Source organism: Urtica dioica, chromosome 9 (genome assembly GCF_054948205.1).
Source record: "Urtica dioica subsp. dioica isolate 48M chromosome 9, U.dioica_male_clone48M_v1_H2, whole genome shotgun sequence".
Taxonomy (NCBI): domain Eukaryota; kingdom Viridiplantae; phylum Streptophyta; class Magnoliopsida; order Rosales; family Urticaceae; genus Urtica; species Urtica dioica.
In genome coordinates, this window is record NC_142764.1 from 6,478,558 (window position 1) to 6,501,977 (window position 23,420).

Consider the following 23,420-nt stretch of genomic DNA (forward strand, 5'->3'; position numbering starts at 1 on the left):
TGTCTCGTAAGCTGAACATGCTTCACCATTAACAGTGAATGCATTGGATCCTGATGGTCCATCTTCTTTATGAAATAAGAAGCACGATAGACAAAATATAGCATCTATTGCAGGAGAATATTCCAACCATGGTGAAAAGCGGGTAAACATAGATGGCTGAAAACTTCGAGAATGTTTTTCACCTGATTTTGGATACATAGAAAGTATAGGCTGATATGGTCCATTCTTAATATAAGCTCTTCGAACTTCGTCACGCTTATCGAGTGGATACTTCCATATTTGTGGTCGTAAACCTGGATCACGTTCTAATTTATCGATATCAAATTCGGCAACAACTTCAACTCTTTGTAATTTTGAAGCATGATCCTCAGACTGTAATTGACTATCTGAAGATGAAGATTCAATATTTTTTCTTTTGAAGAACGAATGAATTGTGGGTGTTTTCATCTGAAAAAAAATAATGAATTAAAAAAATATATATTGAATAAAAAATAATGAATTAGAAAAAATATATTGAATAAAAAATAATATACACATGTACATATCCTCAAATTCGCTTGAAGCTAAGAGAAAAAAAAAAAAAAAAAAAAATTATGTCAGGATATGTAAAAGCAATTGCTTTGCGTGACTAATTTGTTCAACAAACAACCCAAAAAGAAAAAAAAAAGTACAATAGATGAATAGATAAAATAAAGTGAATTGCTTTACCTGGTGGTAGTGTACGCAAGTGAGTATTGACTTTTCTTTATTTTTTTACTCAAGCAATATAATATACAAAGAATTAAATGAGTAAAAGAAAAAAAATTACCTTATTTGCTGGAGTTGTGTGGCAGGGAGAGCGAAGTGGCAGGGAGTTGTGTGGCAGGGAGAGCAGTCTGGCAGGGAGTTGTGCGGCAGGGAGAGGAAGGCAGAGCAGTGTGGCTGTGACGCAGGAAGATTAAAAAAGAAATTTATTCTGAATAAAAAAACAATCAAAGAATAGGGTTTTTCTCATTTAAATAGCAACTGACTCCGACTTTTTGGTCTTTTTACTATTATTAGTGTATTATAATTATTTTTTTATTTATATTTAATTTTTAACTAATTAAAAAATTATTAATTTCTGAAAAGTGGGAGTGGCCCGGGCCACCCCCGTTGACTATGTGGGTCCGCCCCTGTTTTGAGCTACAATAGAACAAAAAGAAACAACATTGATCATAGGTATTTTGTAATGTAAAATCCAAAAGAAGCCAACAAATTATTATTATAGCATGCGAGTTATAGACCATAGGCATATACACAAAAGAAGTTTGAACTGTATAGAATATACAAAAAAAAAATCACAATCTTTTAATGCTATTTTTTATTTAAATCTAAATACGTATGTGATAAGAGATTTGATTTCCTCTAAATAAACAGACCATTTACAAAAAAAAAAAAAAAAAAAAAAAAAAAAAAAAAAAAAAAGAGTGGATAAAATTCAAAAACTTTGACTTTGAGATAATAATGAGATAGCATCCTATTCAAATGCATAGCACTTACTTTGTGTTAGCTAGTAAAAGTACATAAAGAAGAGTCTAGTCAAAGATTCTCAATTCTTTTTTTTAGATGAGTGGATTCAAATTTCAGAACATAGTATGAATTTTCAAAAGTACCTTTTTTTTGCAAGAAAAGAAAAGAGAAGAACGTACACGTACTTTAAATTAAAATGCAACCGTTTTTACAATCTTTCAGAAATTAAGTGTGCGTTCTTGCAATTATTCATTTACCAGCCAACTGGTCCTACAACAAAGGTAATAATAAAAATAATAATATTGTTTTCTATTTTTGTAGTGTCATACAATCAAGTACTATGTGAATAATCTGAAGCTTTTGCTTCACCTATATGCTTCAAACACTGACAACACTCTAAGCCTATCCATCTAAATATCCTCTGCACTTTGAGAAACTGACTGTGACAAAGAAAGCTCACCCTCTCACCAATTATCCACTTTAAAAAATAAATTCATATTCACAGAGACAGCAGTAATAAGAGAGATTCACTTATTGTTCACCGTCTTTCTTTTTCATTTATTGAACGGAAAAAAATAATTCAAACTTTCATTCACAGCAAAGAAGAGTAAGAATGTAAGACAAAAGAAATTGATTTTGAAGAGACGAAAAGATCTCGGCCTCCGTAAACTAATTGCTGATTAAGAAGTAGAACATTTCAAATTGAAAAATAATAACGTAAACAAAAAAAAAAACTGTACGGTACTAATTGTTGAACCTAAACATAAAGGAAACGAGAAAGAGATCCGTGAACTATTGGAATGGAGGATCTGGAAACAAAGCGTAGGAAGATCTGTGCATCCTTACACCGCTAACGCTGTTTCTGGCGGCCAAGATCTCGTTCAGCGACAGCCTCTTCTTCTCCGGCCTCTGTCTCGGCGCGCTGTGAGATCGCAGCTTCGCGCTGAACGATTGCGTGCTCGCCATGTAGCTTGGCCACTCGCCGCCGCATACGCTCTTCGCCGGAGTCGCCGTCGCGGCCAGGCCAAATCTCGGCGTGTTGTGCGCCGTCGAGAATCTGCAGAAATCGCCGGCGTAGTAATCGAAGCAGTCGTGGCACTCCGGGACCGAGATTCTTCCCGGGAAAACAAGCGGCGACGATATCGGAATATTCTGATGGTGGTGGTCTCCTCCGCCGCCGCAGCATTCTGAGGCGGCGCTGTATCTACGTGACCTGGATCGTGGCCTGCACGTGTCGATCTCCACGATTTTGGGGGAATCGTCGTCCAAGCCGCCATTGTTGTCGTACAAGCTCCCAGACATCCTCTTGCTCTGCGATTCCCGATCCTATTACAGACGAAACAAACAGATCAGAATTATAATCCTCGTCGCCAATCAATCAGATTATGAAATTGAGATTGATATCTTTCTTCTTACGGTGGTGGATTTTCTCGGATTGTGTTGATTCTCTAAGAGAATATTCCGGTTACAAGATCGGCGAGCTCTCTGCGTCCGAACGGCGGTCTGAGCTCTGATCAGAGCTTGCATGCTGTGAAGAGTCGCCGCGGCTCTTTTCCGGACAAGAAAGCCTCTCACCAGAGCTTGAATCTTCACAAGGCCTCTCAGAGCTCTCAATGCCTTCCTCGCCTAAGTAAACAAACACTCTCATTCACTGTTCCATTCAGAAAGGGAAAAAATAAGAGACAATTACCAAAAAGCCTCTGAAGACGGCCTGAATCTTCGCCGCGGCCCAGCGATCGCGCTTCCGGGCGCCGCCGTGACTCGTGAGCCGGACCACCGCAACGGCAGCCTGAGCCGCCGCCACAGCTGCATCGGCGGCAGCGGCGGTGGCAGCGGCGACGGCGATGGCGTGCTTGTTCTGCTCGGCTCCGGAGCCGGCGATGTACGACCGGAGCCACGCGGCGTCGGAAGCCGAAATGGTCGGAATCACGCCGGAGGGAGAAGCCTGCTTGGCCGACGACTTTCCTGCGAAGCTCCACCGCTTTTTGTCTTTGCTTGTGTGAGTCTGAGAATGAGAATCAGAGTCTTTGTGGTCTGTCTTCAATCCCAACAAGCCCTTGAACCACCTCGTCGCTTTTCCCATTTCGCCTCTCTTTACTAATTAGAAAGAACACCAAAAAAATATGTTTGTTTAAAAAGCACTCTCGGACGTCGAAGGAGAAGAAGACGAAGCGAAACTCAAATACCTTTTAGAAAACTCCAGGTGGTGTGGTGGTAGCAATATGCGTATATATTTGGAATCTTAAAATGTCTGTGTGTGTATATTTAAATTATTCGTTTGAAAAGAAATTCTGACAAAGCCTCGTGAAGAACTGCGTTACAAGACAAAAAGATGTCACAGAAAGATACAGAGTGTGTTCAACTTTTAAACCCAATTGAAACTTAAAAGTTTATACATTTTTTTATTTTAAATCTCAGCCGAGCCGAGAGACGAGAATATAAAAATGAATTATGGTTATTGATTATTATATGGGCAAAAATTAGAATAGGATAAATTTAATACATTCTCCAGAGAGGAGAGAACATACACACACACATGACACATAGCTAGCAGCTTCTCAAATTCAAAAACAGTGCGCCGATTTATCTATTTCTTTCACTCTCTCTAATAACAAAGTAAAACAAAAAACAAAAAACTTTCTCTTGTTTTTGTATCTGGAGCAATGCGTAGGCATGAAAATAAGAATAGTTACAAGACTAAAGACCACCCTTCTTTTGAGTATGGTTTTACATATTAACAAAATAAATGAGAGAGAGAGAGAGGTGGTTTTGTTTTTAATTTCTCTGATAAATCTTTCCATGTCCTTCAATATATATAGCCGTAAACTTCCTCATATATCTCTCTCTCCGTACAAATTTACTACAAATTTCTACAAGTTCGCTGAGCGAACATTAAAGGCTGTTTGGCCAAATTAAAGACTTCATTTTATAGCTTCTCTTTTTGTCCCAAACAAATTGACCCAAATACAATGCTGAATCTGAGGCATCGCTTTCTCAGTTGTTTTTATTGTTTATTTTAAATAAATAAAAAACATGTATGGAACTTCTAAAAGCAAATAAATAAAAATATTTGAGTTTCCTTGCCAGAAAAAAAAAATAAATAAATAAAAGATTTTAATGTTCCTTCTTTTGAATTATCACTGGTTCTCCATCATTTTTAGCTCAGTTTGTGCGCAGCGCAGATAATCTCTGAGGCAATGACTTTGGTTGAAAAGTGGTCTCTTTACCAATCGAGACCAGTCAATCAGCTCTGAGTATGGATTTCGGAAGATTACAACTTTGCTTATTCGGAATTCGGACTACAGGGAAAGAAGGCACATGTTGAAGCTGATCTCGGGATTTGAATTTCCATAAATGTGGGATTATCTTCATTTTTCAACTACTAGTAGTATTAAGTGGAGAAATTTCATTAATTGGGTTTAATAAGCCATTAAATATTAAGATTAGACCATAATGTTTAAAAATATCTGAATATGGACTTTTGGCAAAAAATCGGACAAAAATACCCCTGATTCAAAAAACCCATATTTTTCTCTCATTTTCAAATGATTTTCATCACAATTCTTTTTCATGTTCGAATTGGTTGCGCTAGGATTAGAATTTTCGGTAGGATTTCACATTGTATCTCATCGTACGGTATCGTATCGCATCGTACAGCATCGTACGACATCTTACGACATCGTATGTGTTCGGTTTCGATTTTGAGGGTTTCACGTTGTATCTCATCGTACGGTATCGTATCGCATCGTACAGCATCGTACGACATCGTATGTGTTCAGTTTCGATTTTGAGGGTTTCACATTGTATCTCATCGTACGGTATCGTATCGCATCGTACGACATCGTACAGCATCGTACATTATAATGTACGATAAAATTCATACACATTATAATGTACGATATCGTACGATGTTGTACGATGTCGTACGATGCGATACGATGCCGTACGATGAAATACAATGTGAAACCCTCAAAATCGAAACTGAACACATACGATGTCGTACGATGTCGTACGATACTGTACGATGCTATACGATGCGATATGATTCGAACATGAAAAAGAATTGTGAAAAAGAATTGTGATGAAAATCATTTGAAAATGAGAGAAAAATATGGGTTTTTTGAATCAAGGGTTTTTTTGTCCGATTTTGGGTCAAAAGTCCATATTTAGATATTTTTAAACATTTGGGTCTAATCTTGATATTTAATGGCTTATTAAGCCCAATTAATGAAATTTCTCATCAAGTGTTGGATAATATGATGATACCATTGAATCCAGAGTGATGAATCCAGAGAAATATGCACATGTTATGAGAATGGTCATAATGTCCTACACTGTTTGATCCTGCTCATTCTAAAAACCACTTTGATACCAAAGGTCTGGTGATATAAACCGCAAATTCATGTCTCAATTATTTAAACATAAAACTAAAGTCAAATGAGAATTCTAGGGGTATTCATAAAAACCGTCAAACCGAACAACCCGATCATCCAAATCAAACCACACTCTTTTTTAAATCGCCCCATTAAAACCCGATGAAGTTTGGGTTGTAACCAACCCAAACCGCAATTGTTTCGAGTTGGTTTGGCTTTTTTATAGTCGTGAGATTGGGTTGAACCAAACTAACCCGATAGTGTTAATTATTTAAGTTTTGTAAGATTGCAAATATTTTATATGTACTATTGTTAAAAAAAATATTATTTTTTAATAATATTATAATTAAACAAAAAATACTCAGTATTATACTTTATTATTTACGAATACATGAAAACTTGGTAATTAAAAATATGCGTAATTTATATTTTAATACGTAATTTTTTTAAAGATAAGTAAAATTTTAATTTTATTTGACAAAACGTTCTATATATAATATACGTATATGATTTTCATTCGAGTTATAAAGTCATTCGTCGAGAATTATAATCCGAAAAAACCAACCCAAACCAACTCGATTATTTTCGGGTTGGTTTGGTTTGGTTTTACCTTTCAATCGGGTTGGTTTGGGTTTTAAAATTAAAAAATTAGTTGTAGCGGTTCGGGTTGGTAGAACATGAAAAAACCGACTAACCCAACCCGATTACACCCCTAGAGAATTATGTGACAATGTTATCACGAAATCTCAATATTACGGGCTAAAGTTATCACAAAACTCCATGTTATCGTGATAACTTCGTTACGAAACTAAGAATTTCGTGACAATATAGTCATGAAATTAAAATTTTGGTTCCAATTCAATCTCAATCACTGGATTATTGATATTTGACTAAGAGACGCATGTAATGTAAAAAAACAAGGAATATAAAATTGTAGATGTAACATTTTATATATATTTGGATCATGAAGTCATAACATGTTATTCTTTGGTAATAATACGATCCTCCCCCTCCTCGTACGACTACGAATCCTCTACCATCCTCGTAAAATTCATGTTTGACCCATCTACCTCTATGCTTGACGAATATAAAAGTATATTACATCACAACACATAGTAAAAAAAAGATGCATAAAATTGTAAGAAAATCCAGTGAAATATGAGAAAAATGTCACAAAATTGTCGGATGTCGTGCAAAATTGTCACGAAATAGTGCAATTTCGTGACAAAGTTGTCATGGAATTTCAGTAACCTGTGACAATGCTGTCACAAAATTACAATATTTTGTGACAATGTTGTCATGAAATATTTCTCACGAAATCTCAGTATTTTGTGACAATGTTGTCACAAAATGATGTGATTACTAACAAGTGTGATAAGACCCAATACAATGATTGAAAAAGAACCAAAAATCTGCAAAGGACAAGAATGTTGAGTCTTGACCCAATACCAAGTCTACAAAACATAAACATAATACGCCATACCAAGATACTCAAGAAGAATGCTCAAGCATCATGATGACAAGTCAAGTTCGAAACGGTTCATGAACCCAAAAAGAAACACTCTTATTTTCATAATCCATGATTGTATTATATTACATTAACACATAACTCTCTGCTGTTAGAACTTGTAAACTGAAACTGACAGCTTTTAGGATAAAAATACACTAAACGCCCACCAAAACAACAAACTAAATGAGTGTAAACACCTCAAAAAATCCAACAATCTTGAGTGCTTATTAGATGATAGTGAATAGCCTCATTTATTACTCAATTAATGGCTCCAATGCTAAAAAAACGTCTATGGCATTTTGATTGCCCTTCTAGAATCTTAATTATCAAAACTAAGCTCTCTTGCATTTGATATGTACAACCTTTGGCCAAATGAGCATACTTGGTGAATCAACCCATTTAGATAGATATTAAATTTGATGGCCATACACTTTGTGAGAGGCCCACTTTCTTGGTAGACCATTTGAAAGTTGTTCATGAGCCTTTACACGCCCACTTATTTTAGTGTTTCCATTTGCATCTATTTTTAGCTCCACCTTGAATTGCATATTTTCCTTCTCTTGAAATAGATTTTATTCCTTAATATGTTTTTTTTTCCACTAATTGGATCCTATCATAAAATAGTGCAAATGATGAATTTCATGACAAAGTTGTTTCAAAATAGTGCAAATGATGAATTTTGTGACAAAGTTGCCACACAATCTTCAAACAAAACGCAAATATGTATGAAGATTTTGGAACAAATTTTTAAACACTTATGAATATTTTGTGACCTATTGAAAAAGTATAACCAAACTTACCGAAAGAGAGAAATCGAGGGAGAGAGAGACCGTGAAGATCCGACATAAGAGATAGAGGGAGACGCTAGAGAAAGAGAGGAACCGACAGAGTCACCGTAAGATAAAGTGAAAGAAACAAGGAATGAAAGCGCTATAAAAGAAAAAAAAATGAGAAAGAGAGGAGTTCGCGAGGGAAAGATAGAGGAAGAGAGGGAAAAAATAGTGTTCGGTAAATTTTTTATAACTATGCAAAAGTAAAGACTACCAAGTATGTCATTGGTGCAAGAGGTATATCCACATATATGATCATAGGAGGAAAAAAATGATAAAAAAAACAAATAATTAACGAACTAAGCCAACAAAAGTAGTGGAATTGCTAGTTAGCTAGCGTTTCACAAATTTTTGGTAAATAACAACCCGAAATTATTTACACCGCTAAAAATACGTAAATATCCAGCAACTATTCATATTTGAGGCGAAAATTTTGGTGGGTATTTACGTATTTTCAACGGTGTAAATAATTGTTGTGGCTATTTATCAAAATTTTTATGCAACGTTGGTTATATGATATTTTCCAATGTTTCATATGGCTATATATGAAAATTTCCAATACTGTTTGCATTATAAGTCTATAAATCTATAGTTTGTAGTTGAGGCATGCATATTTTTGATAAGGCAAGTCGATCACCAAAATTTTCCATTCTTTTTAGTTAATTTCGTGAGTGTGTTTTATTTTTTGTTTTCATCACTTGAAGACAAGTGATGGTTCAAGTTTGAGAGTATTTAATAGGTGCATTTTATGCGCGCTAAACTCATATTTTCTGGTTTGAATTCCACACAATCTCAAGTGATTTTTAGTGTGTTTAATATACTTTTGAGTGATTTTCAGGTTTGAGAGAATATTTTGGTGTTCAAGATGTTATTGGGTCGTGGCGCAATGTTTCGGGGCAATTCAAGACAATTCAGATATTTTCCGGCAACTCAGAACGAAACATGAAACGCAGCATCACTTGCTCCACGCTTTTGAGATTTTCTATTGAATATTTAGGATGAATTCTACTTATCATTAGATACATATTTCTCTCACCTTTCCAACTCATATTTATTTGCGAAAATCGGACATCGGAGCTAGAACTTATTGCCATTTATAGCACGAGTGCGTGTTGATGAATAGTATTGATCCGTGCAATGGGATCCGCACGCTGTGGAGATGCCCAGATCAGCAAACTTGAATTTCGTGATTTTAGCCGGTTTTGAGCTATCGGATCCATTCCGAAGGCCCATATATCTCTGAAAACACCATGTAATCCACCTTTACAACTTAGAGCCTCTTAAGACACAAGTTTTGTTTATTTTAGGTTTTAGTTTTATTGTTTGGCTAGTTGAGAGATAAGGATAATCAGAGAAGAAGACCTGTTCATCATTGTCGCCTCCATCATCGATTCAGCGTTTTTTTAATATTCTATTTATCTCTGGAACTCATGTGTTTATTATGCTTTGATTTAATTTAGTTTTCATCGATTGCTTTTATTTATTTTATTTTTATGTTATTGTCGTTGCCATGAACGGAATCCCTTGAGAGTGATGACTTAGCTTTGCTTGAATATGGTTGTGGATTCATTATGTTTTAATCGAAGTATTCTTTTTTGTTCATTTTTTCTATCGCTTAAATTAATTTCGTGTTTAATGCTTGTATGAGATTAGCTAGCTCGTTCACAAATTATAGGATTGTTTAGTTACTCAACAGAGAATTAACAATCGTGCATAAGAATTATTTCAATGTTGTACATTCCTAGGCTAGAGATAGCTAGGCTGCTATGGAATTGTGTTAACTCTCTTGTTTGTAATGCTTGTCGCATTTTTAGGGTTTGAGATCGAAAAATAAAAATCCGGTGTCGAAATAGGTTGTTAGAAGCTCGAGAGAGATTTATCAATAATATTATGTGAGTCTAATTAGTAGAGAGAGAATTGAAAAATCGTGCTTAGTTTTAAGAATCCCGACCATAGGAGATTTTGCGACGACGTTGCCCTTATTTTTCTCAGATCAGTTCAGCCATATTTATTTCTTGCTTTATTTATTTATGCAATTTCAATTAACAATCATCCTTGTTGATTTTAGTTCAATTCGTGGCTAATTAGTTTAGTTCTCGATTAAGCATAGTCTTCGTGGGATCGACTCCTATTTACGATTTTATTACCTGAGCAATTATGTGCACTTGCGTACATAAATATTGCAACAATTTATCGTCATGGCGCGCCCCAAGAAATCGTGGCTGATAACGCACAGTCCATATCTAAAAGACTTAAAGATAACGCACAGTCCATATGTTAAAATCACATAATTGAACTTAGAATGTCAACTTCAAGATACCTTCAAGGCAACGGTCACCCTGAAGCCGCCAGCAAAACGATTATGAATTCTTTAAAGAAAAGATTCACGAACATGGATGATGGATCGACGAACCCCAGAGTTCTTTTTGCCTATCGTTTTAGTCCTAGGCGCCCCACCGGTGAAACATCATTTTTTCTTGTCCATGGTGTCGAATCTATAATGCCCTTGGAGTACGAAATCCAAAAAATAAGGACAAGATATGCTCACGAGAATGAGCATGCCAATAACCAAGCGCTCCACGACTCGCTCGACTTCATATACGAGAAAAAGAGAACAAGTGCTTGTCAGAATGTAACAATATCGACAAAGCATTGCCCGATACTATTACAAAACCTGCACCCACAAAATTTTGACATTGGAGACCTCATCCTCAGGAAAGTGTTCCAGAATACGCTGAAGCCATCACCGGGAAGCTTGGCGCGAACTGTTAAATACCATACTGTGTAACACGAGTGGTTCATCCAGAAGTTTATGACCTTGAGACTTTAGGAGGTGTACCCGTTCTAAAATCTTGGAATATCATAAACCTAAAAACATTACTACTACTAATATAATCGAACAACGTTTTGGCTTGATCCGATTCTATGCATATGCATGAAACATTGCTTAAAAGGTCCAGCCCCAATCTCAACAATTACAGACCCCTCACGGGTCGAGGTCGGACAAACACATCCGTGGGACGAGCTCTTGATTTCATCCAAGCGCCTTTACAAAAAGTACTTGACCAAGTGACAAATCTATACATGGAATGAGGTCGAACTCAAATCCTCTCAGAGCGTCGAGGCTCTTGAATTATCTAAGTAATTGTGACAAAAATGACTTGGATACATCGTAAATTAACATAGGGGACGAGGTTGAAATCAGATCCCCTTAGAGCATCGAAGCTCTCGAATTATCTAAATAATAATGAAAATTACTTGAGTACATTGTAAATTAACACATGGGACGAGGATAAACTCAGATCTCGGAGCGTCGAGGCTTTCAAACTATCTAAGTAAAAGTGAAATATTAATCATAAATTATCACAAGGATTAAATTCGAACTCAACCCCTACCATATGTCGACTACCAAAAATCAGGATCGAAGGCAAGTTAACCTTTTCTAAAAATCGTCTCTCAGGTTGACCTGGCGAGGTCGACCTGAAAGACTTAGCATAATTTATTATTTGAAAATTGGTCTATCAGACCGACCTGAAAGACTTAGCAAAAGTTCAGCATACAAAATTTCGAAATGCATGCATTCATTCACAAGAATAAATATGAAACAAGAATATAGACGGATGATAAAGCATCCATAAAGACAAAAAAAAAACTCAAGTCAGGCTGACGTGGAATGTAACATGTTAGAGTATGGTCTGAACAACCCCAGGGTTGGACTAACCACACCCAAAAAATTATATAAACGTTATTCCCACCATGGTAATCTTGAGCGACGTGGGCACTAACTCTGTTGAGTTTGCCCTGCAGCCTAACCACGTTGGCCGAAAGTGCCATGTTCACCGCTTTGAATCCGGCGATTTGTCTCCGGAGCTCGTCACCCTCTCTCGCAGCCATATTGAGCTCGCATATTTTATTCTCCATCTTGAATCGAGAATTTTGGAGCTCCAACGCCATGTATTTAAAGGCCTACTAGTCAACTGCGGCCTCTTTAAGTTCGGTTTCCTTCAATGACCATCTCGATCCGACATTGACAGGGATATCCTCCACCGCAACGGGTGAACTAACATGCCAGAGAACCAATGTCGTCTTTATTGCCGCCACCGATACCTCTGTGGGAGGGGGAACCAAACCATTGCCCGCCGTCTGGGTAGCTGGATCTTTTGCTGCCTCGCTCTTTGCCCGCCTCACTCTTTTTATTCTCGATGAAATAGTCAATTTTTGCATCCACCTGATGGCTTGAGGAACCCCTAACTATGTTAGGAATTCTTTCCCACGAGAAGATGCTTTTGTAAATTCTCGCTGAAATATTAATAAAATAAAGTTTTGACATTTATAAGTTATTCAAATCGAAAGCGTTATTTCTTATATATTAAAATTTATCAAACATTCATCAACCCATAGTCTCCGTATCGAACTGAGTCATATGCATGACATCTAAGCTTGAGAGGTGAACTAAAACTGGTCGATGATTGGTTCATGCCTAGGTAGCTGAATCTGAAATCATATATGTAGAACACAAGTGAATGTTGATCATTTAGTGGGAGCATTCTATACTTGTGGTAAATGTACGACCCGGACAAGTCTTGGTTGTAGATGTATCATTTAAGGACCATTACAACACACTAACCGATGTCACAAATGATGGTCACAGTGAGACTTGATCTAAATCCTGAAGTGATCATGGATACTGGATTATGTTACCGCACTTTTTGACTAATTCGCTAAAAGACCACGATCATGCTAATCACAGCTTATGTCTTGGGAGTTGCGGAACATGGTTTGAGTAGGAAGTGATTTACAGATATGGAATCCAGCCTTCCTGAAAGAAGGTAAATATTCTCTCACCTAAGGGTTGATTCCAGAACCGATAGATTGCGCGCTCTTCCGAAGTTTGTACGTTCGAAAGAATCTTTCGCTGGGGAATGTGTTGGTGAAACATGTAGGATATCAGACACGAACAATCATTCTAATATCACTTGTTGGGAAGCAGTGGTGGTATCAGACACGAACAGTCGCTCTGATACTACTTGTAAGGAAACGAGGGGGGATCGGACACAAACGATTACTCCGATACAACTCGTCGGTATTATGTGCTCACCTTTATAACCATATAAGTTGCGGAATAAATTAATTACACTAACAAGAGCTAATTAAAAGTATGGTTATCTAACAAGATCTAGATTTACTTTTTAATTAAATAACGAAAGCATTCAAACATGTCAAGCAACCAATAAGATCAAAGAACAAGGTTCATAGAGAACTTACAGATTGGGCTCACGAACAGAAACTTCTAGCTTTCACAATCCATCTTAAAATGCCTTGATCTCCTTCTTCAAGCTTCAGTTCCTCGTACTTGAACGCCTTGATCTCATTCTTCAAGATTTCAGATCCTCGTACTCCTCTTGATGACACTGTAGTCTTTCGAAACATAATCTTCAGACGAATAAAGAAATACGGCGTGAGACCACACTCTTTAATCTCACATGATCAAAAAACAAATATTGTTTCAAGATCTCACTCTTATTTTCTACGAACGGAATAGAGGGATTCCAAGGGGAGAGAGATAGAGAGATAATTTTGGCCAAGAGAGAGAAGGATAGACTCTTGGTCGAATTTTCTGAATGCACAAGTGTATTTTTCTCTTCTCATGAACTCCCTATTTATAATAGTGGAAATGATATATTCTTGGTAGCTTTCAAAATATTTATTTCCTTTTATTGTGTTGACAGTAGTGAATCAAAGCTTGGCCATTGGATCTCATCTCATAAAACCTACTTTCTCTCTTAGCCATCAGATCAATATCTATGAGATTTTATTTTTTTGTTTAAATATAGAATATTTATTAATGAGAGAATAAAGGAAATATCTTATTTCCTTTTGAATATTATTCTCTCCTAATATTCATGAGAGAGAATAAAGGACAATATTTTATTTCCTTTTAAATATTATTCTCTCCTAATATTCATGAGAGAGAATAAATGACAATATCTTATTTTCTCTTAAATATTATTCTCTCATAATATTCATGAGAGAGAATAAATGACATTATCTTATTTCATTTTAAATATTTTTCTCTCTCTTATATTTAAACAACTAAAGAGAAAATATTGGTAACTACCAATATGGCGAGGAACGAATTTTGACCTATGGCCAAGAGGTGTTTGACGTAAATCTTGTGCCCATAACCTATAAAATTCGTCCACTTCAAATAATGCAAGGCCAAATTGCTCAAAGCCCAATTAATTATTTATTTACTTGATCCAACAATAAACAAATAAGTAATTAATTAATTATTTACTTGCAATAAATAATTATTTAATTATGCAAATACCCATATTTCAGAATTGATGCTCAATCACAATTACAGCTAGTGAGATTATAATAATGAAACACATTATTATTAGAGGTCTTTATTCGTCTTATCGAAGCCGAATCGGGGACTATGGACCTAGTAATAGAAGCTTAACAAATCCGATCAAAAGACGAAAAATTCATTTCTCTTTTCCACATAGATTTGTATAACAGAATAATTGACTTTTCTCGACACGAGATGAACCTGGAGGATCTTGATCACGAACTAACTATAGCAGTAGACACTCGTCACGATGAGTAAATATAATTCTAGTACTAAGGAGGATTTAGTCTTGGCTTGCAATGTGGAGTCTGATCAAGATTAGACAAATCGATGTGGAAAAGTGAAATGACTTTTTCGTCTTTTCATCGAATTTGTTACGCTTCTAATACTTGGTCCATAGTCCCCGGTTCGGCTCTGATAAAGGCGGATAAGAATTTTCGAATAATAATGTTTTCATTATTATAATCTCACTAGCTGTAATTGTGATTGACAACATCAATTTTGAAATATTGGTATTTGCAGAATTAAATAATTATTTATGGTAGTATTAATTATTTATTGTTTGATCGAGTAAATAATTAATCAATTACTTATTTGTTTATTGTTGGATCAAGTAAATAAATAATTAATCTGGTTTTAAGCAATTGGGCCTTGCACAAAAATGAGGTGTACGATTTTTTTGGGGTCGAGCATTAGGATTTGTGCCAACCCCCTTGGCCGTGTGCCGAAAATTCGTCCATGCTATATTGGAATTTACCAATATTTTCTCTTTAGTTGTTTAAATAAAGGGGAGAGAAAAATATTTAAAAGGAAATAAGATATTGTCATTTATTCTCTCTCATGAATATTTAGAGAGAATAATATTTAAAAAGAAATAAAATATTATCATTTATTCTCTCTCATGAATATTAGGAGAGAATAATATTTGAAAGGAAAGAAGATATTGTCCTTTATTGTCTCTCATGAATATTATGAGATAATAATATTTAAAAAGAAATAAGATATTTCCTTTATTCTCTCATTAATAAATATTTTCTATTTAAACAAAAAATAAAATCTCATAGATACTGATCTGATGACTAAGAAAGAAAATAGGATTCGTGAAATGAGATCCAATGGCTAAGCTTTGATTCACTAGTGTGAACACAATAAAAGGAAATAATATATTTTAGAAACTACCAAAAATATATCTTTTCCACTACTATAAATAGGAGTTCATGAGAAGGCAACAAACACAACTTTTGTGCTTCAAAAAATTCGACCAAGAGCTTTCCCTCTCTCTCTTGGCCGATGCCCCTCTCCCCCTCTTGGATCTACGTGATTCAAATCCCATAAACACGGTGCAATCTAAACACTTCGTTATAGATCGTAGTGAGATAAAGATTGTGCCCACTCATCTTTCTTATTCGTCTCGGAGATTACGCCTCGGAAGATTACGGTGTCATCACTAATGAGTTCAGAGCGCCAATGACCTAAAGCTTGAAGATAGTCTTTTAAGACTGAAGACGGAGGAGTCAAAGCTTGAAGATTCAGTAGCAGATCCGAATCATATAAGTATTACTGAATCTCTAAACCTTGCTCTTATTGGTTGCTTGACATTGCTTTCATAAATAATTAATAAGTAAATCTAGATCTTGTTAGATAACCATAATTTTAATTAGCTCTTGTGAGTGTAATTAATTATTTCCGCACTTAATATGATTATTATCAAGGTGCAATAATCATCAACAAGTGATATCAGAGCTAGTTGATTTACTTATTAATTGATTCGTTCATGTGATTAATTTAAATGGTTTGAATGAAAAAAATATTTAGCTTATGTTTTTCATGCAATTCAATATATGATTATGTGAATTGTGATTCGGGGTTAATCGTAGAATATTTGATTCTCGCTTTTCTAGATTTTATGTTAAATCCAAAATTCAAAGGGTATAGGTTTTTTGTAAACTTTATTATTTTTATTGTTGTAATCTGACGAGTGACGTTCTTGATCAAAATGATCGGCGAGAGACGGAACCACAATGAGGAGAAGTGAATGACCGAAGGAGGGCCTCCACGGCCGAAGAACTACCCCGCCATGGTGGCGGGGCCGATGACCAAAAGGGGTAGATAGCACGTCTGCCGTCCCTCTGTTGCCGCGCCTCTGTGGCCGTGTAGCCCACCTGGCACACGGTCCGACCGCTCAGGTCGAGTCCTCCGTGGTGGGTGGACTCAAGGTTAGTCTGGGCTTGGGCCCAGATGCCAAGTGGGCCCACTTAATAAAAAACGAAAAAATAAATAATTTGATATTGATTTATTTTCCAATCGGACATTGATATGGGCCCATAACTTATCATGAACCAATTTGATATTGGGTTCATCTCGTTTTATTTATTAAGAGTCAAATAAGATACGATCAAACCGATTCAAACCATGCTTGCTTTGCTTGTTTATTTAATTATTTTGCCATGCTTGATATATCTTGGAACTTGTGTCGTGGGTTATCATGGGCTTTCATTTATTAATTTGAAATTATCTAATTAGATTAGGATAGTTAATTAATGAATGAGTTGAATGAATCGGAAAGAGCTTTTTCACCAAGCCGATAAGAGGCTAAACTGGGGGGTTAATAAAATACGGTCTTCCCTCCCAACATGAAGCTTTTCCCAGATGGAATACTATTAGGATAAACTAGACTAGATGTCATGAAATTCCTAATAACTAAGCTATATCGAAACTTATGTTTTTAAGGGTAGATTAGAAACACTCGAGTTTTTAATACGATTTAGTTAACTCAAGCGAATCACCTAGATTAATGTTAATGCTAGGAAAATTAAAATACTAAAAGTATATGGAGTCTGTAAGGCCTCCAACATTAACACAACACCGTAAGGGTCGCCTTGCACGCCTCGTGACCGGCGGTCTTTTAGACATGGTGGTCCATTCCCTTCGGAAGGTGTAAGTGCATTTCAATACCAAGGTTGTGTTTTTGACGATAGGTGGAGAAGTGGATCTCGTGTCTGACCTAGGCTTCCCTAGCACACACGGGCTAAACTTTGTCTGCTGAAATGTTGGGTCGACTCAAGTATGAGATGACCGGTGGTTGTCTCATATGGCGAATGATTCCTATAAAACTAGTAGTTAGTAAGCATAGTTATGAATGTACATGAACCACGATTGCTTTACTAATCTGAGATGGTCCTCATTTTTGCTAGGTGCACTCCGTTACGTTACCTTAGTGAAACGGACTGTGGCTATTGGTGAATTCCATGGAATATAAAAACTGGGTCTTTTTAAAGATTAGTATTTTCCCCGTGCTTATTGCATCGTGTTTTTATTTCCTAAACTATTGTGATGAATGTTTTTCTTTTCGAATAATTATTTATGTACTTGTATTTTATTAAATTTCAGCATGGCTTCAAACTGTTCATTGTTGAAAGAAATTATGGATACTAAGATGAAGAACAGAGAGTGTGCCATCGACCACATGAAGTCGATGACTGATAGATTGAATCTGATCGGCTACTTTGGCACTGGGATTAATGAAGCTACTTGAGTGAAGATTGTTCTTTAATCCCTCGCCGAGGAGTACGTCGGCTTCAAAGAATACTTTCGTGGTTTCCGTCCAAAGTATGTCATGAAGAAGTTCCAAGTTCAACTTCTAGCCTGACGTGATGGTTTAGTAAATGACGAGTGTCTTTATAGATTGCACTCTGCTGGTGTGGTAATCCCATCTCATTATTACTCTCCTTTAAGACAACCTATGGAGAATGTTCTCGCAGTGGGAGAGCCTTCGGTTATCTACATTTCTGATGACGATGACGAAGTAGTAGAATCGTACCCAGAGCCTTAGAGACATTTTATGCTGAAGATTCATTCTCGTCCTGGGTAATTGATTCGGGGACTACTAATCATGTTTATACATATTTACAGGTGTTTGATTCCTTGGAGGAACTGAATGGAAATGAACTACAGCTTAGAGTGGGGAATGAGGAGTCCGTCACGGCTAAAGCTTTAGGAGAAGTTCGACTCCAATTTAAAAATAAATATTTGATACTTGATTCAGTTTATTTTATTCACGGATTTTGTAGAAACCTTATTTCAGTTTCTGAGTTACTAAAACATAAATATTCTTTGTCAAAGAATGAAAATGCTATTAGTATTTCTTGTGATGGAAGAATTATGTGTGGTGCTCATTTATACAATGGTTTATATGTGGTATCTCCTGAAAATAAATTTCTTTTAATGTTGAGATTTTTAAAGTAGCTAAACCCACATCTAATAAAAGAATAAAGGTATCTAATGATGATAAAACATATTTACGGCACTTAAGACTTGGTCACATTAATATAAACAGACTAGAGAGGCTTTTAAGGCTTGGGCCGTTGAAACACCTTAAAGTGGGAACTCTACATGTTTGTGAATCCTGCATTGAAGGAAAGATGACCAAGAGATCTTTCTCCAGCAAAGGACTAAGGGCCATCGAACCTCTGCAACTAGTTCATTCTGACATCTGTGGACCAATGAGTGAAGCTGCAAGAGGCGGTTATAAATACTTCATCACTTTCACTTACGATTATTCTAGATATGGTTTCATTTACCTAATGCACCAAAAATCTGAAACTTTTGGCAAGTTCAAAGAATTTCATGCTTGTGTTGAAAACCAATTAGGTAAAACTATTAAGACCTTTCGATCTGATCGGGGAGGTGAGTTCTTGGATACTGAGTTCACCGATTATTTTCTTGAAAATTATATTGTGTCGCAATTATCGGCTCCTGGTAACCCATAAAATATGGAGTTACTGAAAGGAGAAACCAAACTCTATTAGACATGGTAAGATCCATGATTAGCTATTCTTCACTCTCAACATCTTTCTGGGGTTATGCTTTGCAAACTGCTGTATTCGTCTTGGACTATGTTCCTTCTAAATTCAATATCCAAAACCCCATTGAAATTATGGAACGGAGCTAATCCTAGCTTGCGTCATTTCCGTATATGGGGCTGTCCCGCTCGCGTCTTGAAAAAGAAGGCGAGTAAACTGGAACAAAAAACAAACTTATGTTTCTTTGTTGGATATCCAGAAGGGACATATGAGGTATATTATATGATCTTATGGATAAGAAAACCTTTGTTTCTACTCATGCTACTTTTCTTGAAGATGATTATGTTAAATCACATAAACCTCGTAGTACAATAGTAGTAGAGGAAATGATTAGACCAACACCAAAGACTAACGTCCGATGGGAACCATCTTCACCTACAACTGATGTGAGAGTGGGAGATGAAGAAGAAAACAAAAATGTTGGTCCAAGTGCTACATTGCCTCATCGTAGTGGGAGGGTCTCTAGAGAGCCTGACCGATATCTTTGCTTTGAAGCAAACGTCGTTGCATTGGATGCGAGGGACGACAACCCCGTGCAATGGTCAACTTGGACAAAGATAAATGGCTAGAAGCCATGAATCAAAAGATAGAGTCTATGCACTCAAACTCAGTCTGGACTCTTGTAGATGCACCAGAACAAAATATGCCGATTGGGTGCAAGTGGATCTACAAGAGAAAGAAATGAGCTGATGGACAAGTCGAAACCTATAAGGCTAGACTTGTGGCTAAGGGTTTCAACCAAAGAGAAGGAATCGACTACGACGAAACCTTCTCTCCTGTGGCCATGTTTAAATCCATCAGAGTTCTTCTGGCCATTTCCGCTCATTATGATTATGAAATCTGACAAATGGACGTAAAGACATCATTCTTGAATGGCTATCTGGAAGAAGAAATCTATATGGCCCAACTAGACAGATTCATACAAAATGGTCAAGAGCACAAGGTTTGCAAATTAGTGAAGTCTATTTATGGACTTAAGAAAACGTCTAGATCTTGGAATCAAATGTTTGATGAGGTTATCAAGACCTATGGTTTCGAACAAAACCTTTTTGAGTCTTGTGTTTACAAGTACTCAAAGGGAAAGACAGTGGTTTTTTTAGTGCTTTATGTAGACGATAATTTTAATTAGCTCTTGTTAGTGTAATTAATTATTTCCGCACTTAATATGATTATCAAGGTTCAATAATCACCAACAAACAAAATGAGCAAAACTGAACTATTATTTAAAAAAAATTTGAAAATACTGACAAGTATTTATGCAAGAATATGTACATACCGATTGGTGGAGCTCAAATTTGACTTGAGCTCGCCCATAGACCTGAGGTGAATAACCAAGATGGTTTGAAAGAAGACCACTCACCGGCCAATACATAGCTCGGCGAGCTTTTCGTTGAAAGCTTTGTTAGCTGCCGATGCACTAAGTTTAGCTGCAACTCAAATAAAATATGAGTAAAAATACAATAATTTAAAATTGTTATGAAACGGCGATTTGAAATCAGCTCGCCCAAATTACCAAGAGTGTCCGCCTACTCTGGCCTAATACTCTAATGAAACAAAATGAATGAAAGTTTTGTAACCTCAAAGTAAAAATATATTCTCCCCCAGTGATTGTCTTTGCCTAGGTGGTCTTCTATCACACTGCGGACTTGTGTCTTGGCTAAGTAGAAGGTAGTGAGAGTGTGTTTGGAATTACATTTCCATGAATGAGCAGAGGTAGGTCTATCATGATCAGCTCGACTCATTTCTCTTTGGCCAAAGTAAGATTCCTGAAACTGTCTTAAGAATGTTCAGACATATTTTAGGCATAGAAATATGGGTAATTTAGCAAAATAGCCAACTCAAACGTTGAGAATTGCTAAATAGCCAAGGTTTTGTAAATAATAGGTAAATATCCATTTGGATGACGTGGACGAATCAGATTATTTTTTAATTCCGAAGATTGTCCTTTTAGATTTGAATCCGGAAATTATTTGAATTTTGAATTGTTCAGGATTCCCAGAAATTGAATTTTGAATTGTTTCAGAATTTCCTAAATTAAGTGTGAACATAATTTGAGGTTTAATTTCGTTTGCTTATATGTAGCAATTGAAATTTATGTGGGTGTTTTATTGTTATTTTGTTTCCTTATATATTAGACGTTATTTATTTCTTATTTACTGAATCCGATTATACATTCTTTCCTTATTAGATATAACAATTTTTGGACTTTACATATTCTGCAGTAAATACATGTAAATAATCTCCTAAATACATGTAAATACATGTAAATAATCTCGTTATTTGTTTCAGAATTCCCTAAATTAAGTGTGAACATAATTTGGGGTTTAATTTCGTTTCCTTATATGTAGCAACTGAAATTTACATGGGTGTTTTATTGTTATTTTGTGTCCTTATATATTAGATGTTATTTATTTCTTATTTACTGAATCCGAGTATATATTATTTCCTTATTAGATATAACAATTTTTGAACTTTACATATTCTGCAGTAAATACATGTAAATAATCGATTGGACGGGAACAAATTTGGTCATTTTAGTAAACTTAGATGTGTAATTAAAATCTGCTGGCTATTTACCTAATATTTACAAAACCTTGGCTATTTAGCATTCTCAACGTTTGAGTTGGCTATTTTGTTAATTATTTGTAGAAATATTGAGTAGGTCAAAATACTATAATAGAATAGGAGGAAGAGGGAAACAAAGTCCGCACTCCTTAAAAAATATCTCGTAGATGCAACAAAAACCATAGTGAATAGTCGTCGCCGTCGATTCGGACCCGGCAAGATGAGACGAATCCCCGAGGGAAGGTCGAACTATTCGAAGTATTTCTCAAGATCCATCTCCTTAAGAGTCGAGGAAGATCTAAGATCATGAGTAACCTCATCTAACTTCTCATCTAGAGGTTTGAGTTTGTTTGAACTCGACATCTTTAATATGTTTTAAGTTGGAACAACCTAAGAAAAACCCAAGTCGGTCTAAACGATATCCTGATATCTGGGTCAAATTTGGAAAAATTTATAAAAAATATGGAACACACTCAAGAAATTCAAGGTGAACCGAGTCGAACTGAATTTCTAAGGGTCAAGCTCAAGAAAATCCTATTTCTAATGGTACACTAATTTTTTTTTGGAAGATTCTAGAGAGAATAATTTTAGAGCGAAATGAAAGAAAAGTAAAAAAATGAGAACTTTTCATTTTCCTTTTATTAATTGACGTTAATTCAAGAGCCCATCATGTCAGTCGGTTCAAAATTCCCACTTGAGTAGGAATCTCAATATATAGACTCACCGGAAAATCTCAAACGCCAACCAACTCGGTGTATACATATGTCATGTTGATACAAAAACGATATGTCACGTGCCTAACTCCACTTCTGTGTGTCGAGAAATTCAAATTTCAAATCAATGAAAAATCCAGCGCATTTGATTTTTCTTTAGTCTATTTATTTAATAAATACATTTATTTATTATACTAGGGGACTAATTGTTAGGGGTAGGATTCGACATCCTCACCCAGAATTCTCCATTTGGTCGGAAGCCCAAGTAAAATAAAATCTGCCGATGCTATCCAGCCTGACCAGAACGAAGCCTAGTTCGTCTGACGACCTCAACCACCACCAAAACTGTGTCCAATACGACGAGGCGCTCACTCCGAAGGAAATGGTCTTAATCCGATCTTCTCATCACCACCAACTCAAGTCAACACGTACGAACCTCCTTTAAGAGCTCGAGTCCGAACACGTGTCCTCCATATCGATGATGAAGATGATTCGACCTCAACTATAAATAGATCTTGTCTTTCGATCTATATCTAATCGTGTCTTGTCTTTTGGTATTGGTTATTAAACTTTTGAAGTGTTAGTTTCCTATTACAGATCTTATGTTCTTGTCATTCATTGTTGATTCCAACTTAATCAAGCTCGTCTTCCCATATGTATATGTATATATATATATATATATATATATATATATATATATATATATATATCGTATTTGGTG

General features: G+C 36.0%; 1 protein-coding gene across 2 annotated transcripts; it reads right to left on the bottom strand.

Annotated features, from left to right (window-relative positions):
- Positions 1-2,045: 2,045 nt before the first annotated feature.
- IQD27 (IQ-domain 27) lies at positions 2,046-4,221 on the bottom strand. 2 transcript variants are annotated; one of them, XM_089626000.1, is made up of 4 exons: positions 3,678-4,221; positions 3,182-3,588; positions 2,908-3,117; positions 2,046-2,817 (listed from the first exon to the last, which is right to left on the bottom strand). In XM_089626000.1, the coding sequence occupies exons 2-4, from the start codon at positions 3,572-3,574 to the stop codon at positions 2,284-2,286; spliced, it is 1,137 nt and encodes a 378-aa protein (XP_089482126.1). In that variant the 5' UTR covers positions 3,575-3,588; positions 3,678-4,221; the 3' UTR covers positions 2,046-2,283. The 2 variants fall into 2 exon arrangements, with proteins under 2 accessions (XP_089482126.1, XP_089482127.1); XM_089626001.1 differs by having other exon boundaries at positions 3,182-4,221.
- Positions 4,222-23,420: the final 19,199 nt, after the last annotated feature.

Excerpts from the sequence above, each read along its gene's own strand:
- IQD27 (XM_089626000.1), bottom strand. The coding sequence starts at position 3,574 with ATGGGAAAAGCGACGAGGTGGTTCAAGGGCTTGTTGGGATTGAAGACA. Across the intron at positions 3,118-3,181 it reads CCGTCTTCAGAGGCTTTTTG|GCGAGGAAGGCATTGAGAGC; the intron begins GTAATTGTCTCT and ends TTGTTTACTTAG. Across the intron at positions 2,818-2,907 it reads ATCCGAGAAAATCCACCACC|GATCGGGAATCGCAGAGCAA; the intron begins GTAAGAAGAAAG and ends CGTCTGTAATAG.